This window comes from Oncorhynchus tshawytscha, linkage group LG01, assembly GCF_018296145.1.
Source record: "Oncorhynchus tshawytscha isolate Ot180627B linkage group LG01, Otsh_v2.0, whole genome shotgun sequence".
In the NCBI taxonomy this organism is placed as follows: domain Eukaryota; kingdom Metazoa; phylum Chordata; class Actinopteri; order Salmoniformes; family Salmonidae; genus Oncorhynchus; species Oncorhynchus tshawytscha.
Window position 1 is genome coordinate 11,350,179 of NC_056429.1, and position 27,128 is coordinate 11,377,306.

General features: G+C 44.6%; 1 protein-coding gene across 2 annotated transcripts in view; it reads left to right on the top strand.

The window, feature by feature from the left end:
- Positions 1-27,128, top strand: part of LOC112259407 (ATP-binding cassette sub-family C member 8-like) — a 134,996-nt gene that overhangs the window by 96,967 nt on the left and 10,901 nt on the right. For both annotated transcript variants that reach the window (XM_042331139.1, XM_042331181.1), the window contains exons 20-36: positions 876-960; positions 3,864-3,944; positions 4,167-4,304; positions 6,133-6,258; positions 6,460-6,556; positions 7,527-7,771; positions 14,531-14,697; positions 15,212-15,281; positions 15,486-15,643; positions 16,696-16,788; positions 16,889-16,991; positions 17,448-17,561; positions 18,037-18,157; positions 22,367-22,497; positions 22,696-22,774; positions 22,882-22,990; positions 24,691-24,794. In XM_042331139.1, coding sequence (XP_042187073.1) covers positions 876-960; positions 3,864-3,944; positions 4,167-4,304; positions 6,133-6,258; positions 6,460-6,556; positions 7,527-7,771; positions 14,531-14,697; positions 15,212-15,281; positions 15,486-15,643; positions 16,696-16,788; positions 16,889-16,991; positions 17,448-17,561; positions 18,037-18,157; positions 22,367-22,497; positions 22,696-22,774; positions 22,882-22,990; positions 24,691-24,794 — 2,021 coding nt within the window. The remainder of the gene's footprint in view (positions 1-875; positions 961-3,863; positions 3,945-4,166; positions 4,305-6,132; positions 6,259-6,459; positions 6,557-7,526; positions 7,772-14,530; positions 14,698-15,211; positions 15,282-15,485; positions 15,644-16,695; positions 16,789-16,888; positions 16,992-17,447; positions 17,562-18,036; positions 18,158-22,366; positions 22,498-22,695; positions 22,775-22,881; positions 22,991-24,690; positions 24,795-27,128) is intronic.

The window sequence follows — 27,128 nt, forward strand, 5'->3', positions numbered from 1 at the left end:
GTTAAACCAACATTTCTTTGTTATTTAAGGTAACATACAGTACCTTTTTTACAGTAACTTACAGGTAAATGTCTGCCAACAAGTTGCCAGCAAGTCTCTTCAAACTACCTCTAGTTTATTGGCAGATATAGCACAGTAATACCGATGGCCTAATATAATGGAATCTCTGGTCATTTAAACTGTTTCTTCTTAGGTTATTTTGCGCGTTTGTTGTTGCCCATAGGGCGCAAAATTGCTGGGACCATTGCTGGCAAACGAGCTGCGTCAAATACGACAAAATAATATTGCGGGACTGCGGTTGGGGACCAGTTTTTGCGGAAGCGGGTGGGTGTCGGACAGAAAGTCAGCGGGTGGGTGTCGGACTGAAAGTCAGCGGGAGCGGGCAGGTGAGGTATGTCAAGCTGGGTGGGAGGGAGATGAAGAAATCAGTATTCTACTCTAGGCCTTCCTTCCTACAGGCTGTCTGTTTTATTCTCTCCTTCAGGCTTTTCTTGTTCTCTGGCCTCTCATTCCCTCACTAGCCCCTCTCTCTTTCTCTCTTTTCTTCATCTCGCTCAAATAAAGCCCCTAGGCATGATTCATCCCAACAGACAATTCATTTATTCTTAGAGTTTCAGCCTGAATACAAACTGAGAATAATATACTGTTGTTGACTGGGTTGCTGCAAAACCACTGTTGGTATCCATAGTTAGCATACATCTGAATGACCATGAATTGAATTGCCACTAAAGCACACTTCAAAATAAGTGGAGGTGGTGTCTACTAGTCCTCGTACAGTATCAGCTTTCACCCAGCCAAGTCACCTTATTGACATTGCAGGGTCTTTGTTTTAATGTCACAGTTGTCATCTGATTACCTGTTTCGGTGTTGCCCAGGTACAAGGCTGTCATTGAGGCGTGTTCCCTGCAGCCGGATATTGACATCCTGCCACAGGGAGACCTGACGGAGATTGGAGAGAGGGTCAGTGACCGTCTCTGTATCTGTTTCTGCCACTGTGTCTGTCACTCAGGACCAGCCGTGCCTGTCTCTCTTCACTCTCAGTAACTAACTGACAGTCAGGACTGCATGGTAATACCATTTAGGTATAACCTTTATGTATTCAGGTTTGTCCCGTAGAGACAGAATCTCTGTTACTAGTGATGCCTGTCACCACCTGTCTCGTGTTGATGTTTATACGTACCACCGTCATCAGAGGCTACCCAGTACACTATCATGTTTCATTTGGTCAGGCATCATGTTATTATGTGATCAGGTCTCGGTTGTGTTCTCTCCATATCTAGTTTATTATTGTGAGTCTGGTGCAACAAATGTTATGCATGTGACAAAGGTGTGTGTGTGTGTGTGTGTCTTTTAGTAATTTTGCAGAGTGTATTTCTGTAATGTCGGTGTGTGTGTAATCTCTCATGTACAGACTGTAAACATATGCAAGATTTTTTTTCTGGGTTAACCGAATTGAGTGTGTGTGTTATTTGAAGCATATCTGTTTGTGTGAGTGTACATGCGCTGTTGTCTCCTGATGTCCACGATCAACTCCTTCGTTTTGTGGACATTGAGGGAGAGGTTATTTTCCTTGCACCACTCTACCAGGACCCTCAACTCCTCCCTGTAGGCTGCCTCATCATTGTTGGTAATCAGGCCTAAACCTGCAAACTTGATGATTGAATTGGAGGCGTGCTTGGCCACGCAGTCATGGGTGAACAGAGAGTACAGGAGGGGGCTGAGCATGCACCCTTGTGGTGCACCAGTGTTGAGGGTCAGCGTAGTGGAGGTGCTGTTTCCTACCTTCACCAACTGGGGGCGGCACGTCAGGAAGTCCAGGACCCAGTTGCAAAGGTCGGGGTTCAGACCCAGGACCCCGAGCTTAGTGATGAGCTTGGAGGGTACTATGGTGTTGAAGGTTGAGCTATAGTCAATGAACAGCATTCTTACATATGCATTCCTCTTGTCCAGATGGGATAGGGCTGTGTGCAGTGCGATGGCGGTTGCATCATCTGTGAATCTATTGGGGCAGTATGCAAATTGAAGTGGGTCTAGGGTGTCAGGTAAGGTGGAGGTGATATGATCCTTAACTAGCCTCTCAAGGCACTTCATGATGACAGAAGTGAGTGCTACAGGACGATAGTCATTTAGTTCAGTTACCTTTTGCTTTCTTGGCTACAGGAACAATCGTGGAACAGCAATCCACTACAGTGACAGTCTGCCCTCGGGGAGAGCTGCTGACATTCAATCACACACTCTTAAAAATAAAGGAACCAAATAAGTTTTGTTGAGAGCGATGATATAAGGGAACCATTTTAAGGTCTCTGAAAAACCATGTTTTTTTGAAGAACCATACAAAAATCCCAAACCAAAAGTGTTTTCAGCCTCCAGGACCTGAATTGAATAGCCCTGGTGTAGGATTTTAAGCCTATTTTTGCCTTTTAGTGAGTTTTAGAGTTACCAATACCATCCATGACTGTGTTTACTAGTGAAAGAGACATGTTTGTTACATTCATTCATTTTTTTTGTCCTGTGGCCTTCACCAAATGAGATCTTAAGTGAATAGGTTGTCATAAAAATTACATAATTTAAGGCAATAAATACACATTTCATAAGGCCTTATTTTGAGGGCCTAACTTTAGCCTACAGCTCATTCTACAGACCACATCAGGTCAACAAGTTACATTATGCTGGCTTGCAAAGGGATGTGTAATTACTATTGGAATCCAGCCAGAGTGAGGTTATCCAGCATTTGGAATTGTCATTCACCCGCAACCTACAATCAGAATGACTGCCAAGTTGGGAAGACTAAGAAATGAGACATTTGAACAGAAACAACCATTTCAGTTACAGGTGCAATAAGTCCAAGTAAAAGATTGGATTAGTTTAGAAAAATTGATGTTATTTATATTTGAGTAGCATAAGATTAATTAATCAATCAATTTACATGCAAAAACATAGATTTTGAAACAAACAATTCTAAAAATCAACCTACAATAGATCATGCTGGGAAATATGATAATGATGGGCGTGGTTTTGGTTCCACTCTAGTTATTAACACCAACAATGGGGTAATTTTACACCAATGTTTCCCAAATTCAGTCCTGATCCCTGTTGTGTGCTATGAAAGGGACACATCTGCAGGCTTCAATACATTTCAATAACTTTTTTAAATTCTGAAGAACTGTAGATGCTACATCAAGAACCCAACACTTAACTCAAAGGTTCTTTATTGGGCAAGAGTTCTCAGAGCTGAGGAAGAACCATTTAAGAACCTTTTTTTTTTCAGTGCAAACAAGTGCGCACACACACATAGTACATACATACATACATACAGTGCCTTCAGAAAATATTCATACACCTCAAGATTTTCATTTTTTAATGAATTTGTAAATACTTTGAAAAACACTATTCCACTTTGACATTGAGGTATTGTGTGTAGACAGAAAATCTAAATGTGGAGTAAATCAAGGGGTATGAATCTATTCTGAAGTCACTGTACACACACACACACACACACACACACACACACACTGTAATGTGGTCTGGGTTACATAACCTCTACTATCATAGATTCACCTTGCAGGCAGACAGACTTCTCATCACTCAGTACTGGGTGTGGGTATGTGTGAAAGAGCGAGAGAGAAAGAGGACCGAATGTCTTAAATATTTTGGAGTAAAACGCTCTCAGTTGATAGGTAGTAGATGGACTGAGTAAGTATGTGCATGATTTCAGTCTGTTAGCCTTGCTCACTGACACAGTGTTGACCTGATGGAATGAATAATCTCTCTCTCTCTCTCTCTCTCTCTCTCTCTCTCTCTCTCTCTATCTATCTATCTATCTATCTATCTATCTATCTATCTATCTATCTATCTATCTACAGGGTATAATTCTGTCAGGAGGGCAACGCCAGCGTATAGGTGTAGCCAGAGCCCTGTACCAACAGACCAATGTGGTCTTACTGGTGAGAGAGACAGCCTGTCTACAGGTCTACACAGTGAACGATAGACTGCATGTGGACAGGGACAACATACAACAAAAACAGAAGTCTCAGTATACTGAGAAATGAAGTGTTCAGATATCTCATTTCATCTGCTTTTCCAATCAGCTTTATCAAAATAGTCAGAACTCCATTAGTCCTGTTTTTGACCATTTGACCTTTCACTTTTAATCGGTGTTGTTTCAGGATGACCCGTTCTCAGCGCTGGACATTCACCTGAGTGACCACCTGATGCAGGAGGGCATCTGCAAACTGCTGAGAGAAGAGAAGAGGACCGTGGTACTGGTCACTCACAAACTACAGTACCTACCACATGCTGACTGGGTGAGAGCACAGTGTGTGTGTGTGTGTGTGTGTGTGTGTGTGTGTGTGTGTGTGTGTGTGTGTGTGTGTCAGTGGAGGCTCCTCAGAGGAAGGGGAGAGCCATCCTACTCAGTGAATTTCATAAAAATAGTGAAACATTAACAAAGTTATCCTTTTTAGATTAAACAATATTAAATATATTCACGTCATCAAATAATTAAAATACACTGTTTTGCAATAGTCTAAAGCAGCCTCAACAGCACCCTCTAGGGTAGTACCATGGTTTAGCCGGACAACAGCGATTTTCTGTCCTCCTCTGGGTACATTGACTTCAATACAAAACCTAGGAGGCTCATGGTTCTCACCCTCTTCCATAGACTTACACAGTAATAATGATGACTTCCGGAGGATGTCCTCCAACCTATCAGAGCTCTTGCAGCATGAACTGACATGTTGTCCATCCAATCAAAGGATCAGAGAATGAATCTAGTACTGAAAGCAAAAGCTACAGCTATCTAGCACTGCAGTGCATAACGTGTGGTGAGTAGTTGACTCAAAGAGACAGAAAAACAACAGTTGAACAGTGCTGAACAAATTAATTTCTTAAAAATTAAGATTTTATTTTCTCCCTTTTTTCACTTATTTAGCTAGCTAATGTAGCTAATTTAGCCCACTCAACAACCTGTCTCAAACAGAGGAATGCTATTTATGTTAGCCAGCTGGCCAAGGCTCTTCCAAGTCAAGGTGAGCTTTCTGTTTTATTAATTTGTTTCCATTAGAGTATCATGTAGTAGCCTAAACCTATCAATGTCACATGGAGCTGGGTGAATGGAACAGGAATGACAGTTAGCCAATATGTTGTAATAGAAATAAGGCCATGCTCATAAAAAAATATTGTCCTCCCCCTTCTGCTAAGCTAAAATATGGAGTTATTTTAAGATGGGCATATCAAGGATCATTTAATTATTTGATTTTGAATTTTAGGACCCCTGTAAGTATCTTAAAAAATAAAAGAAACAATTATTTGATGAAACACTGAATTTGGCCTTACTGCTATTAGCCCATAGAAATGCATTGACAACATATGCATACATGGCGAAACAGATAGTGGCAAAAACATTCTTTTTAAAGGAAGCATGTTTTGAAGTGTCTGTTTTATATCTCAGAGATTTGAACAAAGGATTATATCATAAAACATAGAACAAATAATTAGACCCTTTTTTTGCACTAAATTACTTCTATATATAGTTTTAAAAAATGGCTGTTTTTACTGGTTCCAGGGCTACCTACAGATGGGTCTTGTGAGGCTTGTGGGCGTCCTAGAGCAAAACAACATGCATGGGTTTCTTGAGAGTCTCACCGTCTGAGAGTGGGGTCTTATTAGTGTGTAGCCCAAACTGTTCAGACACTGCAGACCGCCACTAGTGTGTCTGTGGGTTTTTGGTTTTACAATCCTTGTGGGGACCAGACGTCCTCACAAAGATAGTAAAACAAGAAAAATTGCCCACAAGGAAAAAGGCTATTTTTAGCCTTAGGTGTTAGGTGTTAGGTTTAGGGTTAGAATTAGGGTTAGGGATTAGGTTTAGGGTTAGAATTAGGGTTAGGGATTAGGTTTAGGGTTAGAATTAGGGTTAGGGATTAGGTTTAGGGTTAGAATTAGGGTTAGGGATTAGGTTTAGGGTTAGGGGAAATAGGATTTTGAATGGGAATCAATTGTTTGGTCCCCACAAGGATAGTAAAAAAACGTGTGTAATTGTGTGTGCATCTATAGATAACGTTTTGCTATTAGAAATGAGCCACTAATTAATTCACCTGTTCTTTATCTCTTTCTCTCCGTTCCTTGCTTCAGATCATAGCGATGAAGGACGGCACCATTCAGACCGAGGGGACTCTGAAAGACATCCAGAACTCTGATCCTAAGCTGTTTGAACAGTGGAAGACCCTGATGCACCGGCAGGACGGGGAGTTTGAGAAGGTACCAAGCCATGTGTCTGGAGATGGCAATGACAGACAGAGACAAAGTGGTGATATTGTCGCAACTGATGAGGAATTGTAATGTGTTTGTACTGAGCTTGCTCTTTTTGAGTCCTCTTTTCCTGCTTTGTTTTAAATTCATCTGGTCAAGTCTGTTTCGCCAAACTACTTCAGCTGAAACTCTGATGCGTGTCTGTTCCAGGAGACAGTGGCTGAGAGTATGACGGTGTTGGAGCGTAAGAACCTGCGGAGGGCGATGTACTCCAAGGAAGCTGCCAAGACTGAGGAGGAGCACGAAGGTGAGAGGTCAAAGTTCACAAACCTCCCCATGAGACTGAGGGACCCCGGGTTGTCAATCCCTCTCTGACGGGAACCAGGGGGTTTGCATCATTGCTATTTCCTTTTGTATGCTTTGTTTGTGCAGACTCCAAAATTACAGGAGATAAATTTACTGGGTGGTAACATCTTGTGAATTTACCCTCTGTGTCTCTAAAATGTGATGCCTCCACAGTTTCCTATCCTTGTGTAAGTCTCGGAACCTACTGTGGAACTAATAATGTGTGTTGATCCTGTTGTGTCTGTCTGTGGTCCCGGAGTAGTACTCATCAATGGCCTTCTTTTCTCATCCTCTTTCTTTCTCACCATTCACCACTGATCTGTAGAAGACATGGACTGGTCAAGTCCTGGGGCAAAGGCTCTACGTCTTTAAGATCTGTTGAAAAGGAAGGGGCGGGGGGATCTGGACCTTGGTTGCCATACTGTCTGCTGGTTTTCATCCTTCCCCTTAAACCAACAACTGGTTTAGAACTGGGAAACTAGGTGGAGAATCAACACCATTACTACAAGAATAAAGTAGCAGCGGGAAACAGGAAAACCAGGACACTGCTGTTCCCTCGGACCAGAGTCCCACACTGGTTTAGAGAGTATTGGGACAAGGCCTGAGTGTGTCTCTCTGCTATGATGTCTTGATAGAAGTTTTCTTTAGGCACAGATCGAGGATCAGCTACCTTCCCCCATCATTACCTCCACCACATTACTGACCCTAGATCAGCATCTAGGCAACTGCATCCCACTCTGAGTCTGGTTGGTTTGTGTGTCTGTCTGTGTTGTTGTGACTGTGTGTCTTGGTGGTGGTACTGTGCCTGTCCTCCCCAATTAAGGTGCCATCAACCTACTGTGAGCTATATCTCTTTCTCTTCCCCCTCTCTCTTTCATTGTTTCTCTCTCTACATATCCATCCCTCTCTCACACGTCTCTCTGTCCTTCCAGAAGAGTCTGTGGAAAGTGAGGTGGATGACAGCCTGTCCCAGGCCATGCGTCACCGCACCACCATCCCCTGGCGCTCCTGTGGGGTCTACCTGTCCTCTGCAGGGCTCCTCCTGCCGCTGCTCCTCCTATCACAGCTCTTCAAACACACCCTCATGGTTGCCATCGACTACTGGCTGGCCCACTGGACCTCCCACGTCATCACTGCCAAGATGGACGCCACCGGGAGAAACTGCACCGTCGCTCAGGTCAGGGGTCAATTTGGTCCTACTAAACCAAACGGTAATGTGCTTTGAAAGAAACGGTGGTTACGTTTTATTCTACAGACCACTATTTACAGTACACCTGTTGTATTCCCTTATAGAGGTCTACACTGTAAGGTGTACGTACACCTGTTGTATTCCCTTATAGAGGTCTACACTGTAAGGTGTAGGTACACCTGTGGTATTCCCTTATAGAGGTCTACACTGTAAAGTGTAGGTACACATGTTATATTCCCTTATAGAGGTCTACACTGTAAGGTGTACGTACACCTGTGGTATTCCCTTATAGAGGTCTACACTGTAAGGTGTAGGTACACCTGTTGCATTCCCTTATAGAGGTCTACACTGTAAGGTGTAGGTACACCTGTTGTATTCCCTTATAGAGATCTACACTGTAAGGTGTAGGTACACCTGTTGCATACCCTTATAGAGGTCTACACTGTAAGGTTAACGTACACCTGTTGTATTCCCTTATAGAGATCTACACTGTAAGGTGTAGGTACACCTGTTGCATTCCCTTATAGAGGTCTACACTGTAAGGTGTAGGTACACCTGTTGTATTCCCTTATAGAGGTCTACACTGTAAGGTGTACGTACACCTGTTGCATTCCCTTATAGAGGTCTACACTGTAAGGTGTACGTACACCTGTTGCATTCCCTTATAGAGATCTACACTGTAAGGTGTAGGTACACCTGTTGTATTCCCTTATACAGGTCTACACTGTAAGGTGTACGTACACCTGTTGTATTCCCTTATAGAGATCTACACTGTAAGGTTAACGTACACCTGTTGTATTCCCTTATAGAGATCTACACTGTAAGGTGTAGGTACACCTGTTGCATTCCCTTATAGAGGTCTACACTGTAAGGTGTACGTACACCTGTTGTATTCCCTTATAGAGGTCTACACTGTAAGGTGTACGTACACCTGTTGTATTCCCTTATAGAGGTCTACACTGTAAGGTGTACGTACACCTGTTGTATTCCCTTATAGAGGTCTACACTGTAAGGTGTACGTACACCTGTTGTATTCCCTTATAGAGGTCTACACTGTAAGGTGTACGTACACCTGTTGTATTCCCTTATAGAGGTCTACACTGTAAGGTGTACGTACACCTGTTGTATTCCCTTATAGAGGTCTACACTGTAAGGTGTACGTACACCTGTTGTATTCCCTTATAGAGGTCTACACTGTAAGGTGTAGGTACACCTGTTGTATTCCCTTATAGAGGTCTACACTGTGGTTAACGTACACCTGTTGTATTCCCTTATAGAGATCTACACTGTAAGGTGTAGGTACACCTGTTGTATTCCCTTATAGAGGTCTACACTGTAAGGTTAACGTACACCTGTAGGATTCCCTTATAGAGATCTACACTGTAAGGTCTAGGTACACCTGTTGCATTCCCTTATAGAGGTCTACACTGTAAGGTGTACGTACACCTGTTGTATTCCCTTATAGAGGTCTACACTGTAAGGTGTAGGTACACCTGTTGCATACCCTTATAGAGGTCTACACTGTAAGGTGTACGTACACCTGTTGCATTCCCTTATAGAGATCTACACTGTAAGGTGTAGGTACACCTGTTGTATTCCCTTATAGAGGTCTACACTGTAAGGTGTAGGTACACCTGTTGTATTCCCTTATAGAGGTCTACACTGTAAGGTGTACGTACACCTGTTGTATTCCCTTATAGAGGTCTACACTGTAAGGTGTACGTACACCTGTTGTATTCCCTTATAGAGGTCTACACTGTAAGGTGTACGTACACCTGTTGTATTCCCTTATAGAGGTCTACACTGTAAGGTGTACGTACACCTGTTGTATTCCCTTATAGAGGTCTACACTGTAAGGTGTACGTACACCTGTTGTATTCCCTTATAGAGGTCTACACTGTAAGGTGTAGGTACACCTGTTGTATTCCCTTATAGAGGTCTACACTGTAAGGTTAACACACCTGTTGTATTCCCTTATAGAGATCTACACTGTAAGGTGTAGGTACACCTGTTGTATTCCCTTATAGAGGTCTACACTGTAAGGTTAACGTACACCTGTTGTATTCCCTTATAGAGATCTACACTGTAAGGTGTAGGTACACCTGTTGCATTCCCTTATAGAGGTCTACACTGTAAGGTTAACGTACACCTGTTGTATTCCCTTATAGAGATCTACACTGTAAGGTGTAGGTACACCTGTTGCATTCCCTTATAGAGGTCTACACTGTAAGGTGTACGTACACCTGTTGCATTCCCTTATAGAGGTCTACACTGTAAGGTGTACGTACACCTGTTGCATTCCCTTATAGAGATCTACACTGTAAGGTGTAGGTACACCTGTTGTATTCCCTTATAGAGGTCTACACTGTAAGGTGTACGTACACCTGTTGTATTCCCTTATAGAGGTCTACACTGTAAGGTGTACGTACACCTGTTGTATTCCCTTATAGAGGTCTACACTGTAAGGTGTAGGTACACCTGTTGCATACCCTTATAGAGGTCTACACTGTAAGGTGTACGTACACCTGTTGCATTCCCTTATAGAGATCTACACTGTAAGGTGTAGGTACACCTGTTGTATTCCCTTATAGAGATCTACACTGTAAGGTGTAGGTACACCTGTTGTATTCCCTTATAGAGGTCTACACTGTAAGGTGTACGTACACCTGTTGTATTCCCTTATAGAGATCTACACTGTAAGGTGTACGTACACCTGTTGTATTCCCTTATAGAGGTCTACACTGTAAGGTGTACGTACACCTGTTGTATTCCCTTATAGAGGTCTACACTGTAAGGTGTACGTACACCTGTTGTATTCCCTTATAGAGGTCTACACTGTAAGGTGTAGGTACACCTGTTGCATTCGGCGCGTGTGACAAATCAAATTTGATTTGATTTGAAAAGGTAGTTTACATGATAATTCCTGCAGTACAGCATTCATTTCATATATACAGCTGAAATAGGACCATAAGATCATGTTAGAAAACAACACATGTTGAGTGCAGTACTTCTGACCTCAAAGTTCCCAGACAGAGCCTCCATATGTGTGTGTTGCTCTTGAGCTACATTCAGTCTCATCCGCATACAGTATGTACAGTTGTGGACAAAAGTTTTGAGAATGACACAAATATTAATTTTCACAAAGTCTGCTGCCTCAGTGTCTTTAGATATTTTCGTCAGATGGGTACTATGGAATACTGAAGTATAATTACAAGCATTTCATAAGTGTCAAAGGCTTTTATTGACAATTACATGAAATTGATGCAAAGAGTCAATTTTTGCAGTGTTGACCCTTTTTTTCAAGACCTCTGCAATCTGCCCTGGCATGCTGTCAATTAACTTCTGGGCCACATCCTGACTGATGGCAGCCCATTCTTTGTCAGAATTTGTGGGTTTTTGTTTGTCCACCCGCCTCTTGAGGATTGACCACAAGCTCTGGGGAGTTTCCTGCCCATGGACCCAAAATATTGATGTTTTGTTCTCCAAGCCACTTAGTTATCACTTTTGCCTTATGGCAAGGTGCTCCATCATGCTGGAAAAGGCATTGTTCATCACCAAACTGTTCTTGGATGCTATTAATTGCAATTCATCTGATCACTCTTCATAACTTTCTGGAGTATATGCAGATTGCCATCATACAAACTGAGGCAGCAGACTTTGTGAAAATTAATATTTGTGTCATTCTCAAAACTTTTGGCCACTACTGTAGATTGAAGGGCAATTCCACCACTTTTCAACCTAATTTTCAATATCTCCTGCACAATACCATGGTCTGCATTTGTGAAAAGGCACATTTCTATGTTTTGTACCCAAAAACATCAAGTTAAAAAGTTCTACCTGATGGCATCATCAAAAGATAAAACTTTTTAAAAACGTGATTTTCAAACACTGTTGGAAGTTTAAGGTTGTATAAGTCAAATGTACGGTATACACCTACCAACGAAATGCTTAGTTGCAGGTTCCTTCTGGACAATCCAACAACAATAAGAAATAATAAAAAACAAGACTAAGAACATAAAGTAAGTGGCTCAGTAGAATAGAATAAACATTTTAGCATAAGTATAATACAGGAAGACACAATTTATAGTCCAATATTTACACGCGTTTTGGGGAAGGGGGGATTCGGGGGCAAGTGTTTAAATTGTACAGTATTTAGCAATCATATTAGCAATCATATAGCAATCATAATCAGAGTCTGGTACCAGCAGATGTGATGTGTGTGTGTGTGTGTGCGTGCGTGCATGTGTGTGTGTGCGCGAGTGAGTTCACGTGTGCTAAGGTGCAGAGAATCAGTTACCTCCTCTCTATAGACTGACTCATCGATGTTGGTTGTCAGGCCTGGAGAGGTGGAGTCGTCAGCAAACTTGATGATAGAGTTGGTGTCGTGCAAAGCCATGCAGTAGTGGGTGAACAGGGATTACAGCAGATGGCTGAGGACATGCCCCTGCGAGACCCCTGTGTTAAGAGTCAATGTGGAGGAAGTGTTGTTGCCATTCCTCACAGCCTGTGGTCAGGAAGTCCAGGATCCAGTTGCAGAGTGTGGTGTCCAGACCCGGGGCTCTGAGCTTCGTGTCGAGCTTGGAGGGAACAATAGTGTTGAATGCTGAACTGTAGTCAATGAACAGCATTCTCATATAGGTGTTCCTCTTGTCCAGATGTGTTACGGCCATGTGAATAGTGATGGAATTGGCATCTTCCATGGATCTGTTGGTGAAGTAGGCAAATTGGAATGGCTCCAGTGTGCCTGGCATGCTGGCCTTGATGTGGGCCGGCCATGACCAGCCTCTTGAAGCACTTCATGATGACTGGGGTGAGTGCGACGGGGGATAGTCATTTGGGTCTTGTTTTTCTTGGGCAGTGGGAAGATGGTGGTCTCCTTGAAGCAGATGGGGACTACAGCCTGGGACAGGAACAGATTAAAGATGTCTGAGAAGACGTCCGCCAGTTGGCGAGAGCCTCGAGAGCCTGGTCGTCCAGAGCCTCGAGAGACTTCCTGGATGGCTTGGTATTGTCTGGTTGTCCAGAGCAACGAGAGTCTTCCTGGATGGCTCGGTATAGTCTGGTCGTCCAGAGCAGCAAGAGTCTTCCTGGATGGCTTGGTATAGTCTGCCTCTAAGCGAGCATAGAATGTGTTAAACTCGTTTGGGAGGGAGGCTTTGGTGGGCACCATACTGATGGATTTGCAAGTCTGAGTTGTCAAACATCAATTCAAATTTGTCTGTATTGTCTTTTTGCATCCCTAACGGATTTTCAGAGCTCGTACCGGCTTACCTTGTACATGTCGCACGCCACTGAGTCTCCAGGTTTCATTCTGCTGACATTGAATTATGCAGTACAGACTCTCAGCATGGTACGGATATCTGGTTGGGGTATGTCCGGATTGTTATTGTCAATACATTTCCTAACGAAGCCTGTGACTGATGATGCATATTCTTCAATGTTGAAGGATGAGTCCTGGGTGTATGAATCTTTGAACATATTCCAATTCCTCTTCTTGAAAGAGTCCTGCGGTATTGAGCCTTGTCTGTCCAGCACCTCACCTTTCTCCGTGTTGGAGACGTATTCAGATGAATAAGAAATATTTGTACTTTTTTTATTGAACCTTTATTTAACTAGGCAAGTCAGTTAAAAACAAATTCTTATTTACAATGATGGCCTTCCCCGGCCAAACCCAGACAACTCTGGGCCAATTGTGCCCCGCCCTATGGGACTCCCAATCACTGCCGGTTGTGATACAGCCTGGTGATGCCTCTAGCACTGAGATGCAGTGACTTAGACCGCTGCGCCACTCGGGAGCCCAAGAAATCTTTGGGGGTAATTAGTTAATTGTATTTTCTGTGTACTTTTTGTTCGATCAAGCACCTAGAAAATGTTGCTATGAGTGTGTGCATTAAAGCCTGGGACCTGATGACTTGCCTTAGCTCCCTGTGCTATTGCCAAGGCTTTAGCTCATTGGGCTTGACAGTCTTGTGGGTAGCCTAGTTGGGTACACTACCTCAGAGCTTTGATTTGATAAAAACGTGAACATTACCATATCTAAGTGGTCGCTTGTCAGTAGGACTGTCCTGACTAAAACACATCTGGTGGAGCCAGAGGCAGCAGTGGGGTCAAACTGTAGAACCCAGTTCCTACATTTCATTATAAAAATGGATAATATTTTGTCACTTAGAAAGTATTTTTCCAAATGCTGTTGTAATGTAATTATAGTGATTGAATATCATTATTAGCACTTGAGTATGCACACACAAGCACGCGCACACATGCACCCACAGACACATTATACTTGCAGGAGAAGGTAAGCTGTGTCATTAACACATTGGAGCCACGGCAGGTGTGTGAGTTTTCCTGGTGCTACTAAAGGCTGCCTCTTATTAATGTGTGTGTGTGTGTGTTTCCTACATTGGGAAGGACATTAAAACCCTCCAACTCCTCTCCTCACAGAGGCTCCTTGAGTTGTCTTTGACCTTGAATTAGAATCCCATTCATTCTGCCAGGCCCTTTAAAGGAAAAGTTCAGCTGAATAAAGAAACATAGAAGTAATTATTTGGCTTGTGAGTCACTTTATCCTCCTGAGTGAGTGAGTGAGAGAGAGAGAGAGAGAGAGAGAGACCAACATAATGTTCAAAGTCAGTACAGGCTTGGTGACTCATGCATGTAACAACATAGTCAGCTAATTATTCATGGTTAGAGTTGACATTACAGTAGCGCTTACAGTCAAGCCTATTTTCCCTGTGTTCCCCTCTGTAGGAGTGTGGTTTCAGCCACTCGTGGTACCTGTCAGTGTTCAGTGTGCTGTGCTGTCTGGGCATCGTTCTGTGTCTGGTCACCTCTGTGGCTGTAGAGTGGACAGGCCTGAGAGTGGCCAAAGAACTACACCACAACCTGCTCAGCAAGATCATACTGGCACCTATGAGGTAAAGGTGTGTGTGTGCGTGTGTGTGTGCACATCATGTGAGTGAGTGAGTGAATGAGTGAGATGTGTTTGTGTGTGTGTGTGTGTGTGTGTACGTGTAACGGTCGATCATCCTGGGGAGCGAGGTAAGACATTGTATACATTGTGAACCGCCCCATTACCCAGAGGTCCATCTGCCTTCCACACACTGAAACCACGACGACACCAGCGCAGTAACAGATCCCAGACAACTAATGACCTTGTGGTCGGGGCTCTGTACAGAACCATTTTAGATAAGGTGGCAGCCAAGAAGGATAATCACTTTCATTGTCTTCTTGATTTCAAATTCAATTCCTCAAAACCCTCAGAGGAATAGAATCTGTAACAGAAACATTGATGATATTCCAGCATCTTCATCCTTCCACTTGAGGTTGTACTTGTCGAACAGTAAAAAAAAACAAAAAAAACATGAAAACTTTCAGGGACAATAAAGTAAGATGTAAAACTATGGTGTAGTTGATCTGTGTCCCCTCCAGGCTGTTTGAGACCACTCCCCTGGGTAACATCCTCAACAGGTTCTCCTCTGACACCAACACCATAGACCAGGTATGTCTACACCACCCTCTCTGTGTGTTAACACTAGAAGGAGCCTCATCCACACGGACTTGGAACTTTCAAATGCTATGAATCTCAAATAGACTTTGCTTATTTTTCTTCGTGGTTTTCAAAGTATCTACAGACTGAACCCTTTGGTTGCTTTTCCTGGTAGATGGTAGTAATGTAATGTTTCACTGGTGGCTGTGTCCCCAGCACATCCCTGCCACCCTGGAGTGTCTGAGTCGCTCCACCCTGCTGTGTGTGTCGGCGCTGGGGGTTATCTCCTATGTGACCCCTGTGTTCCTCATTGCCCTGGTGCCCCTGGCCATCGCCTGCTACTTCATACAGAAGTACTTCCGGGTTGCCTCCAGGTGAGTGCCTGGTTTGGGATATTTTTTTCTCTGTCACTTGTTTTGCTTCAGTTTATCAGTTTATTCAAAGGGCAGTGTTCTCATCTGGGCTAGTTACAGTATGTCTCCCCTTTTCCTCTGTCTGTCTGTCCATTTCTATATCTTGTATCTCTCTCTCTCCCTTTCTCCCCATCTCTCTCCCTACTCTCTCTCTCCCTTTCTCCCCATCTCTCTCCCTACTCTCTCTCCCTTTCTCCCCATCTCTCTCCCTACTCTCTCTCTCCCTGTCTCTCTCCCTACTCTCTCTCTCCCTTTCTCCCCATCTCTCTCCCTACTCTCTCTCTCCCTGTATCTCTCCCTACTCTCTCTCTCCCTTTCTCCCCGTCTCTCTCCCTACTCTCTCTCTCCCTTTCTCCCTGTCTCTCTCCCTACTCTCTCTCTCCCTTTCTCCCTGTCTCTCTCCCAACTCTCTCTCTCCCTTTCTCCCTGTCTCTCTCCCTACTCTCTCTCCCCTTTCTCCCTGTCTCTCTCCCTACTCTCTCTCTCCCTTTCTCCCTGTCTCTCTCCCTACTCTCTCTCTCCCTTTCTCCCTCTCTCTCCCCTACTCTCTCTCTCTCCTTTCTCCCCGTCTCTCTCCCTACTCTCTTTCTCCCTTTCTCCCCGTCTCTCTCCCTACTCTCTCTCCTTTCTCCCTGTCTCTCTCCCTATCTCTCTCTCCTTTCTCCCTTTCTCCCTGTCTCTCTCCCCCTTTCTCCCTTCTCTCTCCCCCTCTCTTTCCTATTTCCCCCCCCTCTCTCCCCTTTCTCCCTGTCTCTCTCCCCCTCTCTTTCTCTCTCTCTACCTATTTCCCCCTCTCTCTCCCTTTCTCCCTGTCTCTCTCCCCCTCTCTTTCTCTCTCTCTACCTATTTTCTCCCCCACCTCTCTCTCTCTACCTATTCTCCCCCTTCCCCTCTCTCTCTCTACCTATTCCCCCCTCTCTCTCTACCTACCCCCCACATCTCTCTCTCTCTCTTTACCTATTCCCCCCTCTCTCTCTACCTATCCCCAACCCCCCTTCTCTCTCTCTGGTCAGGGACCTCCAGCAGTTGGAGGATAGTACCCAGCTCCCTCTCCTGTCCCACTTCTCAGAGACAGTGGAGGGCCTCACCACCATCCGGGCATTCAGGTAAAGATTTTCTAAACAACATCCATTTTGATCTGGACCAGCGAGGCGGTTATGTGTTTCTCCACTTACACATATTACTCTGTGATTGTCTCTCCTCCAGGTACGAGTCCAGGTTCAGACAGAGGTTATTGGAGTATACTGATGCCAACAACATCGCATCTCTCTTCCTCACAGCAGCCAATCGCTGGCTAGAGGTCCGCATGGTAATGAGGTCTACTCTATAATGCATTCTGCTCTACTAAACTCTTGTATGTGTGGTGAATCTAAGGCATGGTCTGCTCTACTAAACTCTTGTCTGTGTGGTGTATCTAAGGCATGGTCTGCTCTACTAAACTCTTGTCTGTGTGGTGTATCTAAGGCATGGTCTGCTCTACTAAACTCTTGTCTGTGTGGTGTATTTAAGGCATGGTCTGCTCTACTAAACTCTTGTCTGTGTGGTGTATTTAAGGCATGGTTCGTGTTGATTAAGTTATTACATCTGCTCTCATTCTATTGGGTGACTGCTCCCTCTATGGGAACTTTGAATATGACAGGATTCTATAGATTTATACTGAGCATTTCTTTGTATTTCTATTGGACTATGTAGTTTTAACTGTTTGTTTTCTCTCCAAACGTGTACAGGTTTGTGTGTGGTGACTATGTATACTGTTCCCCTATAGGAGTATGTAGGAGCCTGTGTTGTTCTGATAGCAGCCGTGGCCTCCATCAGCAACTCTCTGTACAACCACCTCTCCACTGGCCTGGTGGGACTCGGACTCACCTACGCACTCATGGTGAGGACCGCTCTGGGGTGTGTGTGTGTGTGCGTGTGTGTGTGTGTCTAAGGTCAAAGATCTAATGTAGTCACACATTTCTCGATGAAAGACTGAGGCTGAGTTGCTGCGGCCAAATGGCACGTTGTGTTTCTTCTCCAGGAAGAGTCTGGATCTGATCTCCCCGACGTCTTATAGAATGGAACACATTCTGACCGTTCTCATTGGTCCCAGAAACCGATGGGTTGTAGGCCAAAGCCGGCCTACATGATGACGTCATCAACTTTGCCACTCTTATTGGTTAGATTTGTTAGAGAAGATCCAATCGCTGATGAATTTGAAATCCGCACAAAGGATTTCTAGGATGTCAGTTTCAGACTGAATTTACTGAACAATCAATAGAGCAGCTGAATTCAGGACGAGTCATCAGGTTGAGGCTCTAAACCAATCAAACCTCCCCTTCCTGTTACACTACCTGTCTGTGTCTCTGTCCCAGGTATCCAACTACCTGAACTGGATGGTGCGGAACCTGGCAGACATGGAGGTTCAGCTGGGTTCAGTCAAGAGGATCAACGGCCTGCTGAAGACTGAGCCTGAGAACTACGAGGGACTGATGGGTTAGTACAGTCTAACCTTAGTACAGTACTACCTCTTAGCTCCAGGCCTAAGTCTAACCTTAGTACAGTACTACCTCTTAGCTCCAGACCTAAGTCTGACCTTAGTACAGTACTACCTCTTAGCTCCAGACCTAAGTCTAACCTTAGTACAGTACTACCTCTTAGCTCCAGACCTACAGTGGGGCAAAAAGTATTTAGTCAGCCACCAATTGTGCACTTAAAAAGATGAGAGAGTTCTGTAATTTTCATCATAGGTACACTTCAACTATGACAGACAAAATGAGAAAAAAAATCCAGAAAATCACATTGTAGGATTTTTAATGAATTAATTAGCAAATTATGGTGGAAAATAAGTATTTGGTCACCTACAAACAAGCAGGATTTCTGGCTCTCACAGACCTGTAACTTCTTCTTTAAGAGGCTCCTCTGTCCTCCACTCGTTACCTGTATTAATGGCACCTGTTTGAACTTGTTATCAGTATAAAAGACACCTGTCCACCACCTCAAACAGTCACACTCCAAACTCCACTATGGCCAAGACCAAAGAGCTGTCAAAGGACACCAGAAACAAAATTGTAGACCTGCACCAGGCTGGGAAGACTGAATCTGCAATAGGTAGGCAGCTTGGTTTGAAAAATCAACTGTGGGAGCAATTATTAGGAAATGGAAGATATACAAGACCACTGATAATCTCCCTCGATCTGGGGCTCCACGCAAGATCTCACACCGTGGGGTCAAAATGATCACAAGAACGGTGAGCAAAAATCCCAGAACCACACGGGTGGACCTAGTGAATGACCTGCAGAGAGCTGGGACCAAAGTAACAAAGCCTACCATCAGTGACACACTACGCCGCCAGGGACTCAAATCCTGCAGTGCCAGACATGTCCCCCTGCTTCAGCCAGTACATGTCCAGACCCGTCTGAAGTTTGCTAGAGAGCATTTGGATGATCCAGAAGAAGATTGGGAGAATGTCATATGGTCAGATGAAACCAAAATATAACTTTTTGGTAAAAACTCAACTCGTCGTGTTTGGAGGGCAAAGAATGCTGAGTTGCATCCAAAGAACACCATACCTACTGTGAAGCATGGGGGTGGAAACATCATGCTTTGGGGCTGTTTTTCTGCAAAGAGACCAGGATGACTGATCCGTGTAAAGGAAAGAATGAATGGGGCCATGTATCGTGAGATTTTGAGTGAAAACCTCCTTCCATCAGCAAGGGCAATGAAGACAAAACGTGGCTGGGTCTTTCAGCATGACAATGATCCCAAACACACCGCCCGGGCAACGAAGGAGTGGCTTCGTAAGAAGCATTTCAAGGTCCTGGAGTGGCCTAGCCAGTCTCCAGATCTCAACCCCATAGAACATCTTTGGAGGGAGTTGAAAGTCCGTGTTGCCCAGCAACAGCCCCAAAACATCACTGCTCTAGAGGAGATCTGCATGGAGGAATGGGCCAAAATACCAGCAACAGTGTGTGAAAACCTTGTGAAGACTTACAGAAAACGTTTGACCTCTGTCATTGCCAACAAAGGGTATATAACAAAGTATTGAGATAAACTTTTGTTATTGACCAAATACTTATTTTCCACCATAATTTGCAAATAAATTCATAAAAAATCCTACAATGTGATTTTCTGGATTTTTTTTTAGGTGAAGTGTACCTATGATGAAAATTACAGGCCTCTCTCATCTTTTTAAGTGGGAGAACTTGCACAATTGGTGGCTGACTAAATACTTTTTTGCCCCACTGTAAGTCTAACCTTAGTACAGTACTACCTCTTAGCTCCAGGCCTAAGTCTAACCTTAGTACAGTACTACCTCTTAGCTCCAGACCTAAGTCTAACCCTAGTACAGTACTACCTCTTAGCTCCAGACCTAAGTCTAACCCTAGTACAGTACTACCTCTTAGCTCAACTTAACACAGCCCTAACCTTAACCAAAAATACAAACCTAAACCTAGCCAAAACCCTAACCCTAGCCACAAAAACAACCCTAAACCTAGACCAAAACCCTAACCCTAGCCACAAACACTACCCCAACCCTAACCCTAGCTCCAGCCCAAACCGGGTAGTTCTGGCTCAATTTAACCTCTGCCTATGTCTCGGGCACACTAGAACGGTTCCAGTCCTGAGTAATGAAGTTAAAGCTGGAATCCTTAGTGGTGAAAAAGCCACGTCCGTTTGCGATATAACGCCAACAAAGAAGTTACTGCAAACAACAAACACCGTTTTTTTCCCTCTGACATCATCGCACGCTTGATAGAAGAACACAATATGTACTGCAATGTTTTTAACATGCACAACGCTCCTCAGCGCAGCAACAAAAACAATAATGGTGGCCAGCGGCGCTGTTTCCCACTACCACGGATTCTTTCAGGCTTATTCCCAACCTGGTTTGAAACGTGTGAAGGACAGTGGAACGTGGAACATCCCAGTATGACTTGTCGCCACAGTGCAGTTCTCTCTATTCCAATTTTTCCCCGTCTCACCCGTCTCTCCCTCTCTCTGTCCATCTCACCTATCTCGCCCTCTCTCTGTCTGTCTCACCTGTCTCACCCTCTCTCTGTCCATCTCACCCGTCTCTCCCTCTCTCTGTCCGTCTCACCTGTCTCTCCCTCTCTCTGTCCATCTCACCTGTCTCTCCCTCTCTCTGTCCATCTCACCTGTCTCTCCCTCTCTCTGTCCATCTCACCTGTCTCTCCCTCTCTCTGTCCATCTCACCTGTCTCTCCCTCTCTCTGTCCATCTCACCTGTCTCTCCCTCTCTCTGTCCATCTCACCTGTCTCTCCCTCTCTCTGTCCATCTCACCTGTCTCTCCCTCTCTCTGTCCATCTCACCTGTCTCTCCCTCTCTCTGTCCATCTCACCTGTCTCTCCCTCTCTCTGTCCATCTCACCCGTCTCTCCCTCTCTCTGTCCATCTCACCTGTCTCTCCCTCTCTCTGTTCATCTCACCTGTCTCTCCCTCTCTCTGTCCATCTCACCTGTCTCTCCCTCTCTCTGTCCATCTCACCTGTCTCTCCCTCTCTCTGTCCATCTCACCCGTCTCTCCCTCTCTCTGTCCATTTCACCTGTCTCTCCCTCTCCCTGTCCGTCTCACCCGTCTCTCCCTCTCTCTGTTTGTCTCACCCGTCTCTCCCTCTCTCTGTCCGTCTCTCCCTCTATCTGTCTGTCTCACCCGTCTCTCCCTCTCCCTGTCCGTCTCACATGTCTCTCCCTCTCTCTGTCCATCTCACCTGTCTCTCCCTCTCTCTGTCCATCTCACCCGTCTTGCCCTCTCTCTGTCCATCTCACCTGTCTCTCCCTCTCTCTGTCCGTCTCACCCGTCTCTCCCTCTCTCTGTCTGTCTCTCCCTCTCTCTGTCCGTCTCACCTGTCTCTCTCTCTCCCTGTCCGTCTCACCTGTCTCTCCCTCTCTCTGTCCATATCACCTGTCTCTCCCTCTCCCTCTCTCTGTCCGTCTCATCTGTCTCTCCCTCTCTCTGTCCATCTTACCCGTCTCTCCCTCTCTCTGTCCGTCTCACCTGTCTCTCCCTCTCTCTGTCCATCTCACCTGTCTCTCCCTCTCTCTGTCCATCTCACCTGTCTCTCCCTCTCTCTGTCCATCTCACCTGTCTCTCCCTCTCTCTGTCCATCTCACCTGTCTCTCCCTCTCTCTGTCCGTCTCATCTGTCTCTCCCTCTCTCTGTCCATCTCACCTGTCTCTCCCTTTCTCTGTCCATCTCACCTGTCTCTCCCTCTCTCTGTCCGTCTCACCTGTCTCTCCCTCTCCCTGTCCGTCTCACCCGTCTCTCCCTCTCCCTGTCCGTCTCACCCGTCTCTCCCTCTCTCTGTTTGTCTCACCCGTCTCTCCCTCTCTCTGTCCGTCTCTCCCTCTATCTGTCTGTCTCACCCGTCTCTCCCTCTCCCTGTCCGTCTCACATGTCTCTCCCTCTCTCTGTCCATCTCACCTGTCTCTCCCTCTCTCTGTCCATCTCACCCGTCTTGCCCTCTCTCTGTCCATCTCACCCGTCTCTCCCTCTCTCTGTCCGTCTCACCTGTCTCTCCCTCTCTCTGTCCATCTCACCCGTCTCTCCCTCTCTCTGTCCATCTCACCTGTCTCTCCCTCTCTCTGTCCATCTCACCTGTCTCTCCCTCTCTCTGTCCGTCTCACCTGTCTCTCCCTCTCCCTGTCCGTCTCATCTGTGTCTCCCTCTCATTCCCTCCCTCTAGCTGCATCTCAGGTGCCGGATGGCTGGCCACGGCAAGGAGAGATTCAGATCCAGAACCTGAGTGTGCGTTACGACACCACCCTGAAACCTGTCCTCAAACAAGTCAACGCACACATCAGCCCTGGACAGAAGGTAACATACAGTCACACAGAATGAATAGGGGAGTGAGAGAAAAAAATAAAATTAAGGGAATTAACTGTAGCTAATGAAAGACAGCGTAGAGTAGTTTTGTGCAGTGATAGTGATGATGATGATGATGACGGTGAGTATGATGACGATGATGATGAAGATGATGTGTCATCAAACAAACTGTCTTCCTGTGGTTTCCAGGTGGGGATCTGTGGTAGGACAGGAAGTGGGAAGTCTTCTTTCTCCTTGGCCTTCTTCCGCATGGTCGACATGTTCGAGGGTAGACACTGCCAACTGTTACTATGACGATACTACAACTAAAGTTTTTATTGGACTTAGGTTTATTAACTGGGTCATTTTAACACAGCTGGTCTTCTCTCCAAACAGGGCGTATCATCATAGATGACATTGACATCGCCAAGCTGCCTCTGCAGACTCTGAGGTCTAGATTCTCCATCATCCTCCAGGACCCCATCTTATTCAGCGGAACCATCCGGTAAGATAACCCCCACACTACGGTTTCATCAAGATCAGTGTTTTTCTCCTGGTTCTGGAGGAGCAACAGTGTCTTCAGCATGGCCAGCACCATTACACATGATTCCATCAATCAACTCATCAGCAACATTACCCATGATTCCATCAATCAACTCATCAGCACCATTACCCATGATTCCATCAATCAACTCATCAGCACCATTACCCATGATTCCATCAATCAACTCATCAGCACCATTACCCATGATTCCATCAATCAACTCATCAGCACCATTACCCATGATTCCATCAATCAACTCATCAGCACCATTACACATGATTCCATCAATCAACTCATCAGCACCATTACCCATGATTCCATCAATCAACTCATCAGCACCATTACCCATGATTCCATCAATCAACTCATCAGCACCATTACACATGATTCCATCAATCAACTCATCAGCACCATTACCCATGATTCCATCAATCAACTCATCAGCACCATTACCCATGATTCCATCAATCAACTCATCAGCACCATTACCCATGATTCCATCAATCAACTCATCAGCACCATTACCCATGATTCCATCAATCAACTCATCAGCACCATTACACATGATTCCATCAATCAACTCATCAGCAAAACCTGTATTAGCTGATTTAGGAGTTCTAGGGCTGGGCTGGCACAAAAGCCTGTAGTACCAAGAGTGAAGAACATTGAGACAGCATACAGGAAGTTAAGCCAAAAGTATTGAGAGTAATGTTGTACTCCCAGCAGCAGCCACGCCACACTGCCGAGTGTGAGTTGTTTTACGAGGGGAAAAATAGAGACAGGCGCTACTTGTAACTGGGTCAGTTGGCTGACTGTTGAAACTTGTGAGAGTTTCAACACAGAGAATGTCATCTTAGGAGGTGTCTGATAACCAGACGCATCTCTGTAAAAACTCAACACTAGTCATTTATTTTTTGGAGAGCTGCAAAGCATTATCATGTTGTAGATGCACCGACAACAAGCCCAACAAAAACAGAAAACAGAAATAGAAAAGTAATATATGAAAGAATATTATGAATAGAGGATGAAACAATAGAAAACGTCCTGGCGAGAACAGTAAATAATGCATACTCCTTTCACACGGTACATGGGTGGGATTTGAAGTAGTAGGTTAGCCTGTATCAAATCTTACTGGTATAGTTGAATAAAATGTACTACTGGTCCAGTCCTATGACCCTGTGGTAAGGAGTGTGTGCGTGTGTGTGTTAGTTATACTCTATATACTTTATATTATTAGATTAGATTATTCTAGATGCTTTTTATAATGGAGATCAAGTTTATAAATTGCCTGGCTAGGCTGATGAGACAGTGGATTGCACAGTCAGGTGGAACGGAGTAAATAGGCATCATAACGCCATAGATTTAGCCGGTGGTAACTTGTGGAATAGACACCAGCTGGAATAAGGTTTTAACCAATCAACATTCAGGATTAGACCCACCTGGTGTATAAACTGGATTGTGTTGGTGCTTCTACACTTGCATTGCTTGCTGTTTGGGGTTTTAGGGTGGGTTTCTGTACAGCACTTTGAGATATCAGCTGATGTATGAAGGGCCATATAAATACATTTGATTTGATTTGATATTAGAATGTTCTACTGGTCCAGTCATATGACCCTGTTGTAAGGTGTGTGTGTGTATGTGTGTGTGTGTTTGTTTGTCAGGTTTAACCTGGACCCAGAGATGAAGGCTACAGACGATATGCTGTGGGAGGCTCTGGAGATCGCTCAGCTCAAACCTGTAGTCAAGACTTTACCAGGAGGACTGGGTAAGGAGTGTGTGTGTGTGCGTTCATTCTCTGAAATTCTAGCTTGTTTAGCTTGGTGGAATTATTTGTATTTATTTTATTATGCATACCACCCTGCATACCACTGCTGGCTTGCTTCTGAAGCTAAGCAGGGTTGGTCCTGGTCAGTCCCTGGATGGGAGACCACCCTGCATACCACTGCTGGCTTGCTTCTGAAGCTAAGCAGGGTTGGTCCTGGTCAGTCCCTGGATGGGAGACCACCCTGCATACCACTGCTGGCTTGCTTCTGAAGCTAAGCAGGGTTGGTCCTGGTCAGTCCCTGGATGGGAGACCACCCTGCATCCCACTGCTGGCTTGCTTCTGAAGCTAAGCAGGGTTGGTTCTGGTCAGTCCCTGGATGGGAGAATAGATGCTGCTGGAAGTGGTGTTGGAGGGCCAGTAGGCACTCTTTCATCTGGTCTAAAAACATATCCCAATGCCCCAGGGCAGTGATTGGGGACACTGCCCTGTGTAGGGTGCTGTCTTTCGGGCGGGACGTTAAAACGGGTGTCCTGACTCTCTGAGGTCATTAAAGATCCCATGGCACTTATCGTAGGGGTGTTAACCCCGGTGTCCTGACTAAATTCCCAACCTGGCCCTCAAACCATCACGGTCACTTAGTAATCCCCAGTTTACAATTGGCTCATTCATCCCCCTCCTCTCCCCTGTAACTATTCCCCAGGTCGTTGCTGTAAATGAGAATGTGTTCTCTGTCAATTTCCCTGGTAAAATAACAGAAAATAAATAAATAAAATGTAACTAGGCAAGTCAGTTAAGAACAAATGTTTATTTACAATGACGGCCTCCTGCGGGGACGGTGGCTGGGATTCAAAATAAAAATACATTTAAAATATAGGACAAAACACATCACAACAAGAGAGACAACACTACATAAAGAGACACCTAAGTCAACAACACAGCATGGAAGCAACACAACATGACAACATGGTAGAAGAACAACATGATAGCAGCACAAAACAGGGTACAAACATTATTGGACACAGACAACAGCACAAAGGGCAAGAAGGTAGAGACAACAATACATCACATGAAGCAGACACAACTGTAAGTAAGAGTGTCCATGATTGAGTCTTTGAATGAAGAGATTGAGATAAAAATGTTCAGTTTAAGTGTTTGTTGCAGCTCGTTCCAGTCGCTAGCTGCAGCGAACTGAAAAGACGAGCGACCCAGAGATTAGTGTGCTTTGGGGACCTTTAACAGAATGTGACTGGCAGAACGGGTGTTGTATGTGGAGGATGAGGGCTGCAGTAGATATCTCAGACAGGGGGGAGTGAGGCCTAACAGGGTTGTATAAATAAGCATCAATCAATTCTACATCGACCGAGGATGAAGGGTCACCATTATGTAGAATTATGTTGAATATAATAAACTGCATTCATCAATCAGACTTCAATGTTTTGTGAATAAATGCAACAGGCCCTGTGCATCTCTGGAGGATCTAGTCAAGGTAGGGAGCCTCAGTATCAACATGTGTCTTTCTATCACTAGAATCAACGTGGCTATCTTGCACCGTTATACAATTATTCAGAGTCTAGGTACAAATAGCTAATCCTGGCAACCAGTGTTCTAGCATGAGGTTGAGTCAAGTAGACCAGGGATGTCAAGAAGGAACACAAGCATGTAGTGAAAATAACTACCAATAAACCTACCAAAGTTTGAACGTATAGTCAATCAAATAATTACTGTTAATAAACAAGGAATGCATCTACACTCAATTCAACTAATAGGATTTATTAGTCATGAAAGAATTAACACTCAAACAATTAGTGTACATGAAATACATTACAAAATACCCAGAGTAAATGACTATCAACTAAATAAGACTTCACTTGGTTCCGCGTCTTCAATTCAGAATAGTCAAAGAGAAAACAATTATACCAAATTCTAACAGGAAGTCACGCCCAACCTGAACGAACATTTCTTAGCACTTTGCTAGTGAAAACACAAAAGGCAAGAACAGATGCATTCTTGGATCTAATCATCACAATTCTTGTCTAAATGATAGGCGTGCACCCGTGTGTCGGACCTCTTTCAACTGACCGCCGTCCGGCAGACAGAATAACCCTGTAACAATAGCACTTACAGTACAATAAGATTGCGCCGTACTGGCTGGTTACCATTTTGAAAGCTCCAACCTAACTTTGCTATTTTGTGATTATTTTGTACTTTATTTTCCCAAAATGTATCCTCTATTATTTATTACAATCGACAAGTACTTTTGAACATCAGATCGGCAGTTACCTCAATTCCAGCTTCAACTTATCTGCCCTGGTCTCGACTTACAGTATATACACC